The following is a 16,525-nucleotide window of genomic DNA, read 5'->3' on the forward strand; positions in this document are numbered from 1 at the left end:
AATATGATGATTATAAACCACAAACACATGACAAAAGTCAGGAAGCAAATATCAACTCTACCAAACATTAATGGCTATTTTACTTCTTTTCAAGACAAAGACAGAGAGAGAAAGAAAGAGAGAGAATTTTCTTCCATAGTCTTTCTCTAATGCCTACGTTCTCTCTCCCTAATGGAACTTCGATTAGTGGGAGAGTGTACAATCATAGTTTTTGGTATTGAGAGCTCTTTCATCCATAATCTCTCTCTAACCCCTCTGATTTCCCTCTCCTCTCTTTATTAGAACTTGATTTAGAGAGAAGTTAAAATTGTGGAAGGTGAGAGAGATAGAGACAATAAAAGAAGAATCTCCACACTTTTGTTACTTATATTTCGGGGTTCGAGAGAGAGAGAGAGAAAGGGAGTGTTGTTTAAGGAGATTTTTGGTGTTTGGTCTTTTTGGTGGTTGAGCCGACCCCAAATAATTGGGAAAAGGCTATGATGATGACAATGAGGTCTAGAGAGAAAAGAGTGGTGGCTCTTTCTCTCATGGGATTTAGTGGGGCGTGAGGTTTGTATTCAAGGAGATGGGTTACAGCTTTTTTGGTTTTTAGGGAGAGAAAAAGATTGATGCAGTTTGGGTTGTCTGGTTTATGGTGATTGAAGTTTACACAGAGAATAGGACGGTTTCAGAGAGAGGGTTTAGGTTTAGATAGTTTCCTTTGTCTATAAGGAAATTGAATTGTGGCATGCTTTCTCTCGTGGGGGCATATTTAAATGCTCTATCTCTCTAGGCCGGCCCTCTCTGAGGGTATGGCCCTGGATAGAGCAGAATGGTGGACCAAGATTCATGTAGCCGACCAAAATAGTTAAAAAAGGCTCTGATGATGATGATGATTTCTCTAGGCAGACGCATGTTGTAAATCTACGAAGGGGTTGCAATGTAATCCACTGTATCTCTTTTGAAAACTGGCGGGGATGCTGCTGCGAATCTCTCAATATGAATGAGGCATGATGTAAATCTTTCTCACTCTTTATTGATTTCTTTCTCTTGTTTCTCTATGTTTCTCATTTGTACATATTTGCTTTCTTTCTTATTTTTTTCTCATTCTTATTGTTGTATAGATTTATCTCGTATTTGAGTTAAGTAATATATATAGGAACTCCCTTTTAATATATTTTTGTTTTCGTAAATATTATATTATATTTTTGTATAAAGCCTTTAGGACTCACATGAAAATACACTAAACCTTTTTGGAATTAATTAATATTAATATAACCAAATTTTCTAGCAAACCTGCAAAGCTTTTAGTGGGTACAACATGTGAAACGAACCTTTGTCATACTTTATACATAATAGATATCCACCAATATTTCTACCCAAAAGTGCTTGCCAGTCCAGCAATGAAACTTTGTTGGGCATACCACTTAACTGTATCAAATCAGGCAGTCAGTATAAATCCTTGGAAATGGTACAACAAGCCAATGATATGACAATTGCAAAACCTAAATAACTACTAAAAATTGCATTTGCAAGAGCAAGCTTCCCATGATCGTAATATTACACCAAGATGATCAAGACTAAATATTACCTCAAGAAGATCAATATTTCCCTTCATCAATTTTGGACCTTCATGAAAATCCACTAAACTTTTTTGCCATTAAACCAAATCTAGAGAACCTATGAAGCTTTTAGTGGTACCATAAGTGCACAAACCTTTGGTGTGCTTTATACATAATAGATATCTATAAATGTTCTACTAAAAACTGCTTGCCAGTCCAGCAACGAGAATTTGTTGGGCACATTACTTAGCTATATCAACATCAAGCAGTCAATAGGAATCCTAAGAAAATGGTAGAAAAGCCAATGATATTTCCCCACATTATAACTCATATATAACAATTTCAAAACCTAAATAACTATTGAAGTTTGCATTCGCAAGAACAAGTTCCCATTAGCTTAATATTACTTCAAGATGATCAAGACAACCAAAAGAAAAACCCAAAACTTAACGGTTTTCCTGGTAAAAGATGGGATCATATCAGTGGAAAATATATGACATTGTTGGAGTGTAGAAGAATCTCATAACCACACCAGTGGTGACACTTCTCAACTTGTAAGCCATGATACTAGCAACAAGCTTAACAAAAATATGTTATCCCTAAACAACAATAAAAAGATTCCTTATTAAGTGTGATCCAGGAGGCCCTGCATTCTCAAGATCGAAAAAAATCTGATACAGAAAGCAAAAGTTTTCAAAGTAATGAACGCCTCATACCTGCGGTGGCCTCTTATTCAACCGCAAGCCCACAGCTTCAAGCTCTTTTGTCAAGATTTGGCGATGACCTTCACTCTATGAGAAATATCAACCATCAATTATATGCAAGAGTAGAAGGACATTAAAAAACTATTTATTATCTAAAGGACACCAAAGTATTATCTTAAATACAATACTGCAAGAGTTTATGTAATAGGTTTCAAAATAAGTTAAAAGTGACTGGAGAATCTCCAATTTCCTATAAAATGATTGATGGAATAGCCTTTACGGCAAGTGCTTCACATAATAACCACAAAATGCAGAAAGGATGTGAACAAAGACATCTTGTAAACACTTGACATAGCAGAATTTATAGTTTAAAGTTAAACGAAATAACACATGGTACTAAATTTTTTTGTTTATTCAGTTCAAATCATTATCAATGTCAATGCCTTTTTTGAACTAATTGGGGTCGCTAAACGAATCCATGTTCGCCATTCTGCTTTATTAAGGGCCATACTCTTATTGAGGCCACAAGTCCCTATATCATTTCTCACTATTTCCAACCATGCCCATTTGGGCCTACCCCTTCCCTTTTTTAAGCCTTCCACTTGAACTAACTCGCACCTCCTAACGAGTGTTGCACTAGTACTACACCACACATGACCAGCCCACCTAAGTCTACTTTCTCTCATTTTATCGCCTATTGGTGTCAGACCTAAATTCTCCTTAATGTACTCATATTTAATTCTATCCCTTCCTGCCTTATCACTCATCCATCTCAACATCCTCATCTTAGCTACACTCATTCTATAAGTATCTTGTTTATTGACCGCCTAACATTTTGCCCCAGAAGTAAAGCTGGTCTCACAACTGTCTTATAAAACTTGCCCTTCAGCTTCATTGATATGTGGCGATCGCATAAAACTCCGGTTGTACATCTTCACTTTGCCCACCGAGCTCTAATTCTATGTACGACATCTTTCTCAATCTCTCCATTTTTTTAGATTACCGACCCACCTTTTCACTAAATAAGAGGTGTTAAGCTTTTTATCATCTTAGCGTTGAGCTATGTTTCTGCAAGACCCCCCCCACAATATCGTCACTGCAGTAAAGTTTAACCACCAAGTTCGGGATGGATTGGTGTGGTTCCTCTACGCCTAGAGCACCAAAGTATCGAACCATGAATGAAGAACGGCATGAGAGAAGCGTATTGGCAGTGATTGTTGATTGTGAGGCCCCAATTCTGGACTGGAAGGGACACCAAAGGGAACCTCCCTCTGCCCTTCCATCCCTTGGATAGATAGAGTGTTATACGGCAGAGCTTTTGGTGTCAAACACAAACAATTGAACAATGAAAATAGATGGCGTGTGACTGATCAAATTGATCGAGGCATTTGAACCTAGGTTCAAATCTCTCGATCTGTTAGGATGCCTCAGCTGCATACATCACTGCACTTCCACTTGACGCCTATCATGATGATAAATGGTTCGTCTCGCCGTGACCTTATCTTGGATTCTCAATACTGCTGTCGCTCCATCCCCGCAGGGACAGAGAACCTGTTGTTGTTTCGTCCATGCTATCAGAGGCTTTGGGGAAGTAAGAATAGAAGAGCACTCATCGAAAGTGCATTCTTTTTGGTATTTCTTGTCTGTTAATCTTAATTACTTCCTCATCTCTACCCCTATTATAACTAAACTTGCATTCCAGTTCAAATCAAGTACTAAATTCTAGTTGATTTCTTGGGTAAATAAATTCCACCTAACTGTTATGATAGAAGGGCTACATCACCTAACCAATGGTGCACCACATGTTGCCTGGATTATTTTACAGGGGAAGTAGCATAAAATCACTCTGCAGCATATTCCATCCACCAACACCACCATCCATAGTTAAGCAGCATGATATTGGTTTGAAACAATGGCCAACATAGAATAATTGCCGAGTTCAAACATAAATTTGGAAAGAATGCATCATCATAAAATACACATCTGAAAATTGGAACTAAAGGACATTTCTCAAGAAGAGCCACTCAAAAGAACCAGAAAATAAACAAAATAACCCCAGATGAACAAGCCTCAAGTTCTGGCTCCTAGTCCCAGTTACAAAACTACAAAAGTTATGTAAACCATAAAGATTAACTTACTCAATAATAGTGTTAAATTCATATCGGCTTTATCCATAGATAGTATCAGCTTGCCTTCAACCTGTCATAGTACGCTTGACCTTAACAATAAACTTGTTCTTAAATTCCTAATAAGTACAGGGGCGTAACCTTGATAGGGGACAATTGCAATGACCCTTTTCATCCATCAACATACCTTGTATGGTAACCAAAATTTGGAAAGTGAATCACAAGAGGCTATCAACTGGGGAGATTGTTTTATATTAATGACCATCACAAAAAACTAATGATGGAGCGTCCTGATAGTACCTCTATCTCTATCTCTTGTTCGATCACGCCACTTGAACACCCAAGTCGATCAAAACTGCACTTCCATCTTCTATATGGGTCGTGTATGTGACATTGACTTGCCTCATACGTCCAATAAGAATGTTGACATTGTTTGCAAACACAACCAACTCCGCCCTTAGTTTTCCCCAAAAAAAAAAAAAAAAATCATCACTTTTGGAATTGATCCAGTTCATCTGATGTATTGGGAGAAGGGTTTTCTCCAGCTAGCGCCTCATATTCCGGCAGTTCATTGATTATGCCCATTATCCTGGATGTACTTCACAAAATATGAATATGAATATGAATGGTGTAACAACTTCAAAAGTCTCATACAAAATCTAGTTTACAATTAAATTGAAGTCCCCAAAGAAAATTCAAGGGAAGAGTATCATTCTTCAGTTTTTTTTCAAAGTTTTTCGGCTCAACAGGGCTGATACGCACAGCAAAACGAAATTCTATTGAAACTCTTGACCAAAAATTGGAGACTATTATATGCTTAATGTTCGTTATCCAAATTCCATGTGTTTTCAGAAGCAAAAAGCATATAATTAATGATTTTAATCTACTAAGCGAACTTGTTGTTAGTTCTGTGCCAGTAACTACTTCAGAGTGGTTGCAATTTCCACACACAAGATTATAATTTGCTCTCTTTATTTTACCCTCCCCCAACAGTTTATACTAGACTACCCCGTCAAGATTCCCAACAAATCCATAGTATGTCATGGCTAACTTATTCAAGCGATCTCTTTCTAAAAGCACACCCAGTAATGACAAGCATACCAAGAAACAAATAGCAGTCCGAAACTAACACTTTCAACAAAAACCATTCATCATAAATGTAAGGACAAAGTCCTGCATATACAAAATTCACTCTAAAACATATTAACAGTCACCTGATAATAGATAGGACAACAAAAAACACAACCCTATGAAACCACACAAAATCAGGCCCAATAAGCATCATTATACAAAGGGCAAAATGTCAGACAAATTCTATTTATTCACCACATGCACTTGGGAATTTATTTAATGTTTGAAATACATAAAGGTCAATGGTCAAGATCACTTCACTCTATCCTACAGAGAGCATAAACATAAATGTTGATAGAAACACAATAACAGACTTGCACATCATAAAATAAACCAAAGCCAAGCATCATAACTCAGAACTTACTTTTGAGGCATCAAGTACCATCAACACAATGTCTGAAGACTTGGCAACAGCAATAACCTGATAGACAAACCAAAATAAGTTCATTCAGAACGAGAAAGATGAAATGTAAAGAAAATATAAGAAACCAAAAGTCAACAATGCCATCAATGATAGATAATTGATACTCGCTAAAATTCAACAACACTGGCATCTGTTATTATTTTCCATATATTGACAGAACAACAGAAATGTAGAAAAAACGTCAACGAATTATGAGACCCAGAAAAAGTCAGAAATTGGCAGACTTCAAGTTCCAAATATGATTTGCATTAAGATAGGCCATTTGGCTGAAATCTAATGATCAATTCAGCTGATCCACCAATTCTTTCATACATCAGCTTATTCTGACCACACAGTTGAACAGATACTCCAGGAGCACACATTACGGTTTTTCCTTTCACCAGAAAAAGCAGGCAGGGATCCAGAGATTATTTCAAACCATCAAGTCTACTTAGGTGACCTGAAAACCTAGTGGTCTCCAATTCCTAGGAATAACCAAATATTCCATCTTGGCTCATATATGTGCATATGGGCTGTGGTTGGCTTCAAAAAGAGCCGAACTGCTAAACTTTAACATAAAAATGCACTCCATATTTCTTCCACATTTTGTTGAACCCATTGAACTCAGTTTCCAAGGTATTCTCCTATTTTGAATCACTTCCTACTCCCCCTCTCCTCCGCTAGTTGCATCTCGTTCTCCTCCACTGATGATTACATGAATTGTCGTAATAATGTGGTCTCTACTAGCTTAAACTTTGATGCAAATGTAAAAGGAGAATTTGATTCTACTGCTCCCAATCCATCCAGATGCTAAGATGGATGATACTCATCCTGAGAGCAAAGGTCACAGGATGAAAGTTGTCAGCAAGAATAAATCTACTGCAGAAGGTTGTTGTTGCCCTGACCTTGCCCTGACCTTACATTGTACCAAGTACCACACAGAATAAACTGTGAGAGACAGTAAGATCTGACCTATCAAGGCTTGCAATCAATGCGGTAGTGCAGGAAAACAGGCATCTTTCCACAATCACATTCCACGTAATAAGGATGGGGGCCTGGTGTTGTTAACTGAAGTCAAACTAGTAGAACCAATTGAGACATACAATAGAACTTGCCAATCAAACAACTAATCATCATCATCATCATCCGAGTCTTATCCCAACTATTTGGGGTCGGTTATACGAATATTACTCCATCATTTTTTTCTATCAAGGGCAATACCCTCAGTGAGACATAGGTTTAGGATTCATAAAAAGATGTGGCAAAGTTTTATTGGCTGCCCTACCTACATAACCATCCTCCTTTATCCGGGCTTGGGACTACACAACTCTCCTCCTTTATCGGGGCTTGGGACTACACAACCCTCCTCCTTTATCCGGGCTTGGGACCGGCCATGGCAGAGTTCAATCAAACAACTAATGAGAAAAAAAAAAATCTATTAGGTTTCTGTACTTCAAGAATAAAGCTCATAAATAATCAGAAGAACAGCTCAGCCATCATAAAAGCCTAGTAAGCAATTTGAAGGCAAAAGGGAGCAGGAGAGGAGCACGAAATAGCTTTTCCCTAGAAAACCACATAGGAAGAGCCAAGGAAACACCAATTATGGGAGCAAGACTCCTGCCCGAACTGAGTTTTCAAAGACAAGGAGGTCACCACAATCTTTTGGAGACTCTTATGTCCCAAACGTTTTCAGGAATGGCAGTCCTGGTTCAGGGATGGCTATAGGGACCTCACTGCAACCCTTATGGGAAGTTGGCATAAGGGTCAAAAAAAAAAATCGTGTTAGAAGTAGAACCTAGAAAGATTTAAAATTCGTTCCATTGAATGGAGAAAGTATTTGAGCTTGAACATCTTCCACCAAGTAAGAACTAGTAATTATAGAATGTTTCATTATAGATATTGTCAGAAGAAATTGTTAATTAAAGAAAATTCCATAATATAATCCAGAGGCATGAAACATTTGTAAGCAAGTTGTAATATTTTGATCCAAGGGATCAGTTGACAAATCAACAGCACACATAATTCTCAGATGCATTCATTTACATAAGTGTACAAAATATTGCAGTAAGACAGGAATGTAACGCTCAAATTGTTCAGAAAAGGCGTATTCACCAATTATAACATCATACCTTATTTAAGGAAAAATTAGTAAGAAGGAACAAGATCAGACAAGACCAACACATAAATGAAAGATAAGGGTGCACTCATCACAAATTGGCAATCAGCTGATAAGTCAAGACTAATAGCCGAATGGTAACAGGAAAATATCAGAGCATCATGAATGTGTCCAAATATTTTACCTGCCTTCCGCGGCCCTTTCCTTCAGAAGCACCTTCAATGATTCCCGGAAGATCAAGAAGTTGTATTTTAGTATCATTATAGTGGATAATTCCTGGAATGCAAGTCAGTGTAGTGAACTCATATGATGCTGCTTCGGAGTGTGTTCCTGTTAGAAGAGTCAACATTGTCGACTTTCCAACACTGCAACATAAAGACAGGAGAAAGCATGAGAAGTTGGTTCCATCAAAACAAATCCAAATTGAAGAAGATAGATTGCACATATTCAACATCTCAGAAATATGAATGCTCGACAGGAATCAAATATGGAACGCTATCTTACATAAGCACCCTATATGGGAAAGAAATACCATACAATCAGCATAGCACAACTCATACATGGAGCCAAACAATGACCAACAGATTCCAGATTTTAATAGATCAGTTACATTGAAATAAACAAAACTCTATTCACTGTGGGGGTAACAAGAAAAGCATCCACAATATTTCTTTTGAGACAACATTCTTTATATATATATATATTTCTGTGGAGACCTTGAGATAATGCTAAAAGTGTAAATGAGATATTAACTGTGACACTACAATATACATCATGCCCATCCCTTTAATGATAAGTATCCCACAGTTTCCTGAGGGAAAGTAAGTCACATTAGTAACCATAAACCAATAAGATCCTAAGGAAATAATTGTGGACTCCCAATTGTGGGTTCAAGCCAAGTTGCTAAGAACAATGAAACTAGAGCAGCACTCTGACTTCAGAATCAGATCATGAGATTCCGAACCCCAAGATAAGGTATTAAGGATAATCATGACTTCAGAATCAGATCATGAGATTCTGAACCCCAAGGTAAGGATGATCATATTCACTAAGAAAAGTAGCTCATTCAAGTATAATCAGAAACACAATCTAATCTTCTTAGGTCCATGTTTCCATTTTCTTAATCATGACCCGATGTGTTGAACTGTAGAAGTAATAATATAAATTCCAGTTTTCATCATAAAAACAGTAATCATGAGAGAGGCCCATGTTTCTCTAATGAAATAGTGGGATTCGATCCTTTTGAAAAAGATAAGCACATTTAGTAATCAATCTCATTGCAAAAAATTCATAAAGGAAGGGCCTACATTAATACTTCAAAATATGGGTTATAGTGACCTCATGTAATAATTAGTAGTCTGCAGACCCAATTCACATTATATAAAATTGAATGGTTCAATTTTATGGCTTCTTCTCAAACTTCAAGAATTTAATGCCAGATCTTTCTAACATCTAACCAGCATGTATAATGTCCAATACCCCGGTCTCCTTTTTCTGTCCAACTAAAGTGCCATCAGCATGCCAATCTATTTTGGCTTGTATGGAAGCAGTACTGTTCTATGGAAGCATGGACCTGTTCATGGTTCCACCATTTTTAAAAGATAAAACTTCTTTCCAAAGAAAACAATTCTCATCAATCTATATTATTTATTATAATGTACGCATACATTGGAATACATGTTTCTCAAACTTATTTCAGAACACATATATATGAAATCATGCACATCTACATGTCCATGGTGCAGCCCTTTTCAAGGACTTTCGAATGCTAAACTTGTCTGACTAATACTGTAAGTCCATAATCTAGTTTCGAAGGAAAAGCCCTCAACAATATTGAAGTCATGTTATTTTTAGGTTCATACGATTATAGGCAACTAGTTTCTGAGCACAATATATTTCACATCAATCTACTTAAGTCAAAAACTTCATCATCATCATCATCAAAGCCTTTTCCCAACAAATTAGGGTTGGCTATACGAGTCTTGGTCCGCCATTCTGCGCTATCAAGGGTCATACCCTCAATGAGGCCATAAGTCTCCATATCTTTTCTCACTACTTCCATCCATGTCCTTTTGGGCCTACTCCTTCCCCTTTTTGAGCCTTCCATTTGAACTAACTCGCCCCTCCTAACAGGTATTGCACTAGGCCTACGTTGCACATGGCCAGCCCACCTAAGTCTACTTTCTCTCATCTTATCGCCTATTGGAGTCACACCTAAAGCCTCCTGAATATATTTATTTCAAATTCTATCCCTTCTTGACTTGCCACCCATTCATCTCAACATCCTCATCTCAGCTACACTCATTCTATGGGGATGTTGTTTCTAGACAGCCCAACATTCCACCCTATAAAGCAAAACCGGTCTCGCAGTTGTTTTATAGAACTTGCCCATAAACTTTATTGATATGAGGGGATCACATAAAGCTCCGGTTGCACATCTCCATTTCGCCTTGCCCACCCACTTCAGCAATCACATAAATATTGCTTACAATTGACTACTTATCCAATTGGATAACTTATCATGGATCAGATCTTTGCTCTGAACATGGAGGACATGACATTTTGAAGGAACCCTGATTTCCAAAAAGATGCAGGGACATTTTCAATACATCAGGAAGCAATAATGCAAAGAGAAGAGAGCACAATTGTAACAACACCTGCTCCCTTGTGCACAAAATGTGGCCAGAAAAGGCACTTAAGCCAAGCTCTTTACACGACAATTTGATCATTTCTGAAATACACAATAAGAATGCATATTCCTTGCCCTGGATAATCGTAATGTGTTTCTCTTTCATCCTTCAACAGGGTAAGGCCCTTAAACACATAGAATACTCTATGAAAAGATGTGTCATCAATCATGTCCTACACTTTTACCATTCAGAGCTTGTGAAGCTATGTCATACTCGTACCATTAAGGGGAAGCAAAAACATTAATTCCCAGCTTTTATAGATTACTGATTTTGGAAATGTAACATGTTCCATTGTAGCTTTTCACATTTATAGATCACTCATTTTGGAAACATAACACGTTTCATTGTAGCTTTTCTTTTTCAGCATGTTTGTTATACTACAGTTAACATTTTGCCAGCATAAAGAACCAGGTGAAAGTAAGATATCCATAGTTTATATTGCAATACACCATTGAGTACATTATTAAGGGGATGAATTGTATAATATACGTTTTATATAAGCCGCATTCATAAAAGTAGTCATAACATTGTTAACTATACTATCCCTTATATACTTCAACTAGCAATAAAGGGAAACAATTTTTTATTCACTTAAAACTTCTTTCTTGTAATGAAGACCACATTCCTATAGCTAGAATTTGCATGCAAGGAGTTCTTTTCTTATTAAAACATTATCTTGTAAGCTATCACTCCAAAGTTGCACAGGTGCCCCTTGTTAAGCCTGATTGTACAAGTAGAAAAACACTAGGTGTCCCTTTTCATGACACCCCCAAGTTCAATCCGACTGAATTTCAATCATAGGCAATCTGAGTTGGGTCTGACCTTAAGTCCAAATTTCTTAATTACGCATTAAATTCAACTATCATATGGTGGGAGATGAGCTTCAATAAGATATATTCATCTGTTTTTCAATAATATTTAATTTGGTCTTCAAGAAGGCAATTATGTGGCAGGCCAAGAAACCAACAAAAGGTAACACAGTTGCTATCACAACCAAAAATCAACATACTTAGAGGCTGTTGTAGTACATGAGATATAAAATCCACTAAAGTCATATGATAAATTTGTATGCAGCAACGTACCTTGGAAATCCTATCAAAGCAACACGACCATGCCCAAATTTTGTAACTTCAAAACCATCTCCACCTGCACTAGAACCCTGTTCATAATTTTTCACATTACACAGCAAGTCTCTACAAACATTACAATTGACAAGATCTAAAAACAGTACCATAACACAACCTCCATGGAATTCTCCCAGCAGCATCACATGGGCATCAAAATATTAGAGTTAATTATATACCATTGTATTAGCACAAACCATAGCTTGTGAAATTTAAAAACTCTTTTCAAATACCTTTCCATATGTACATGGGTGCAGTGAAAGACACAAAGAACATAAAGTACTGTGAGCAAATTACCTGAGATGCATGGAAACACATAATTTTGAAATGGCGAAGAAGATAACACTCAACATCAAATAACCCATGCACAAACATTGTTTCCATCTAGAAACTTACCTTTCTCCATAATAAATTTATAGAGGAGAGTAAACTGCAACTAGCTTGAAACTCTTTTGGCGAAATATGCCATAATCCAAACCTATTCTTTGGAATGATTAAGTTTGCAAAGCTGTTCCTCAATGAGTTTTCCTAACTAGGCACACCAATATTTTAACAACTATAAACAGAAGTTAAATAATTAATGTTAGTAACTCCAACCACAGCCAATAAATTGGACGTCCACCTAACAGGAACCATAAAGAGACTCTTTGCGCTAATCACTCTTGTAATTGATTTTCAACATAAATTTGTGAAAAACAAGGAACTGCCACAGTATCTTTTAATGTTGGACCAATGAGTGGATAAGGGTTGATGGGGTAACTTTCTTTTTTTTGGTTACTTTTTGGCTTTCACTTTGGAACTCCATTTTGTATTTAAGCGCCCAGCTTGTGGGTCACCATCTTGTTGATTTTGCAAACAAACTTTAATCATAGTAATAAAGTCAACGACTTCTATAAAAAAATAAAAAACAAGAAAGAAGATAGTGGATCCCTTGTCGCAGCTCTCTGGTACTTAATAAGAAGCCTCAACAATCCCATGAATAACAATAGAAAAGGTTGGCATAGAGAAGCAAGCGTAAATCCACTCAAGCCATTTAGGAACAAATCCCATCAAGGACGTAATTGAGACTAGGACATCCCAATCTCCATAATCATAGGACATATTCATGTCTAAGGCACCTCCCCAACACTTGAATCAACGCATTCATTAGAAATGAGGATCCAGTCCAAAATGGGGGTCCCCCAAACAAAGACTTTGAGAAGGTGACTAACGTTGCTCAAAATGGATGTCCTAGATCTTGAAAATGCTTCGCACAAAACTGATCGGTTTGAAATACCAAAGCATGTTTTGCTGCCTCAACCTTAGGGAAAGATCAATAAACATGACATTTGTGGCAACACCAAAAGAACCCTACTCATAGAAGCTGGAAACATTTCCAAAACATATTGGAATAGGTCCAATTGTCTAAGACGAATATAGTAAAACCATTTGGTCCAAGGGCTCTATCACAGCCCAAGAAAAATAATGCCGCCTTGATTTCATTTTCTTTTCTTCCTAGCTCATTGGCCATCACATTTGTGATCCTATCACAACTCAAGTCATGTAAAGCTCATTTCCAAATATCATCCTATTTGTATAACTTTTGGTAGAAATTCACTTTAGCAGTGTTCACATCAATTTCTCGTACCTTTCTCCTACTTCCCGATATAACATTGTTTATTTGATTAAATCTTCTACGGGCATTTGCACCTCAGGGAAGTAGGTTGTGTTCTTATCACCCTCCTCTAGCCACTTTGCTCTTGATTTTTGGCACTAAGTGATCTCTTCCTATTCTAGGATCTCCTGATATTGTAACTTAAATGACGCTCAGGATACTCTGTTTTACAAAGATAATATTGAGGCCTCTTCCTTCTTGTCAAGATACATAATGCCTTTTAATACCCCTTCTTCTTTTTCTTCACTATTTGATCCATGAAACTAATTCAGTAATAAAGAAGGGGGGAAAGAACAAGCTAGATATGGGAGAATGAGTGAATGGGATGTCCCGAAAGTACTTCATGGTTTGGTTGTCCTTATATTTATATAAATCATTTACAATGTAAGTGACAAAAGTGCCCATGACAACATTAACAGCATAGAAATATATTTACATATTTGCCCTTGTAAACTATTTTATATCATTAACATGCCCCCTCTATCCCTATATCAGTAACAATCATGGACCTGCCCTTTAGAAGTCTATGCCTTTGCTTGGTTAGCCCTTTTGTGAAAGTATCTGCCACCAGTTCATTGGTCCCAGAAAATTTTGCAACCATTTCTGTCTTCAATTTTTTCTCTCACAAAGTGTTGATCTATCTTAATCTGTTTGGTCTTTCAATGGAGCACTGGATATATTGAGATGGCTATCGCAATTTGATTATCACAGTCTAGAAGTGCACTACATAATTTGAGTCCAAGAGCCATCGCAGGATTTCTTATCCAAGAGATTTCAGAGGTGACTTCCCTATACTCAGCCTTTGTGCTTGATCTTGCCATTGTCCTTTGTTTCTTGCTGCACCAGGATACAAAAATCCTTGCACATAAACACACAGTGACCTGTAACCACTCTTCCAGTACTCAGGTCCCCAGTGCAGTCGGCATCTGAAAAGGCTACAACTCTTAAAGGTTTCATGTCCATATGATTATTTTGAAGGTAAAGTAGCCCATCATTCGTATTGGACAATGCATATACTGGATCATGGACTATGCATATACTGGATCACCTAAGCGTGTAAGATATACAAGGTCTTAAAGGAGTGAGATATTGTAAGGCAAAACTGTACTTTTGTACTGTTTCTATGTTTGGAATAAAATCCTTGAAACATTCATTATCTCCCAATCGTCTTTTCAAAACAGCAGGTTTAAAGGCTGGTTTTGCATCTACATTTTTGTACTATTCAAAAGGCCCATAGCATATAGCATCACCCAAGCATCATCCTATCTTTCTTTGTTTCAACTTCTATGCCTAGGAAGTGTTTTAGATTTCCCAGGTCCTTCATTTGAAATGTATCAATAAGAACCTTTTTAATGAGATCATCTTCTTCAATGAGCTCATTATGAGGACAATGTCATCTACATAGAGTACTAGAATGGTCATATCTTTTCCATCACACCGAATGCATAAAGATCGGTCCACTGGAGTTGTCTAAAAGTCATATTTCCTAATTGCTTTATAGAAGCTATCAAACCAAGCTCATGATGCATGCTTCAACCCATATATAACCCAAATTAATTTGCAATCTATGAGTTTTAGATCTCCTTCATTATAGCCACTTGGTAGTTCCACATATATTACTTTCGAGTCCCACGTAGAAATGCATTTTTAACATCCATCTGAAAAATATCCCAGGTATGGGCTCATGCAAGGGATAAGATAACTCTAATAGTGCCCATTTTGACCACTAGACTAAAAGTTTCATCATAGTCCAGCTCATATTCTTAGTATATCCCTTTGCAACTAGCCTTGCTTTGGAAACACTCGATGAAATCATCTGCCTTAGACTTTATTTACCTATTCGACCCCACAACATTTTCCCCTTTGGACCTCAGGACGATCACCCATATTCTACATCTATTCTACATCTATGTAGAGCTTGCATTTCTTTTATTACCTCTTTCCATCTTACATTCTTTGCTGCCATTTTATGCAAACCTGGCTCATGCTGTTTTAGAATTTCTGCTAAGAAAATTTGATGTTCAGTAAAAAGAGCTATGTCCACTTTTCTATTGGATGCCAAGTGCGAGCTGATCTTTGGAGTTGTTTTGGGTCCCTAACAGGTATAAATTATGAAGTAGGGGATTCTTGATTTGATCGCTCTTGAAGGACACATCAGGTTCCCTCTCATGAGTCTTTACTTCTTGGTGCGCATTTTCTATGCTTAAATTATCCTTCATGGACTGCTCCCTGTGTTTGATTCTTTGATAGACTATTACCTCTTTATCTTGCATTGGAAAGGAAATCTTTGAATTTATCAAATGTTTACTCCCCACCTCCATCACTACAGAATCGAATAATACAGCGTTGGAAATACGACTCAACAAAGCAACAGAATTTAATAGAGACATTGAAAACAATGGATTCTTGTTTTAAAAAGAAGATCCACGTCAAAACATTCGAACTTGGTTTTTATTTTTTCTGACTCTTTCCACTCTACCAAGCTATTCTCACTCCTCTTTGCTGTTCTGCAATACTCTTTCTCACTGTTCTTTCTCTCTCTCTTTCTCACCCTTCTGCTATCTCTCTCTACGTCTCTGCAACTGTTCTTAACTGTTGTTTTGAGCCTACACAATAAGTATTCTTTTTGTCTGTTCTACACCTTTTTCTGAGAGCCCGTCTCTTGTGAGTTGCCTTTGGGGTGGTGTTATTTGTATCTTTACTTATCTATAAAATCAAAATGTACTAACTCTAAAGGAAAAATCACTCTTTTATTGTTAACATTGAAGGAAGCTCACAAGAGCCCCTTGCCCATAATGGGCAAGACATTGGTGCCACATAGACTTGTAGGCCTTATTGGAAAGAAAAACGAATGATGACTGAACTGGAAAAACAAGAGACTCCCATTCTTGACCTTGATATTCCTGATACAATCTTGCAATGATGAAGGTTCCTCGATAAAATATGCAATCAAAAAAATTTCCCTGATAAAGTATATGTTCCCTTATTGTGTTCCTTCAGCAACTGTTCTCTTTGTATGAAGATCCTTCAGGAACA

At 37.1% G+C, this 16,525-nt stretch overlaps 1 protein-coding gene across 2 annotated transcripts in view; it reads right to left on the reverse strand.

The window, feature by feature from the left end:
- Positions 1-16,525, reverse strand: part of LOC18443592 (developmentally-regulated G protein 2) — a 48,109-nt gene that overhangs the window by 22,728 nt on the left and 8,856 nt on the right. For both annotated transcript variants that reach the window (XM_006853779.4, XM_011628530.3), the window contains 4 exons: positions 11,794-11,870; positions 8,206-8,386; positions 5,867-5,923; positions 2,258-2,332 (listed from right to left, as the gene is read on the reverse strand). In XM_006853779.4, the coding sequence (XP_006853841.1) occupies positions 2,258-2,332; positions 5,867-5,923; positions 8,206-8,386; positions 11,794-11,870 (390 nt within the window). The remainder of the gene's footprint in view (positions 1-2,257; positions 2,333-5,866; positions 5,924-8,205; positions 8,387-11,793; positions 11,871-16,525) is intronic.

Source organism: Amborella trichopoda, chromosome 5 (genome assembly GCF_054954075.1).
Source record: "Amborella trichopoda isolate Santa Cruz 75 chromosome 5, AtrichopodaSantaCruz75HAP2 v2.0, whole genome shotgun sequence".
Lineage (NCBI taxonomy): Eukaryota > Viridiplantae > Streptophyta > Magnoliopsida > Amborellales > Amborellaceae > Amborella > Amborella trichopoda.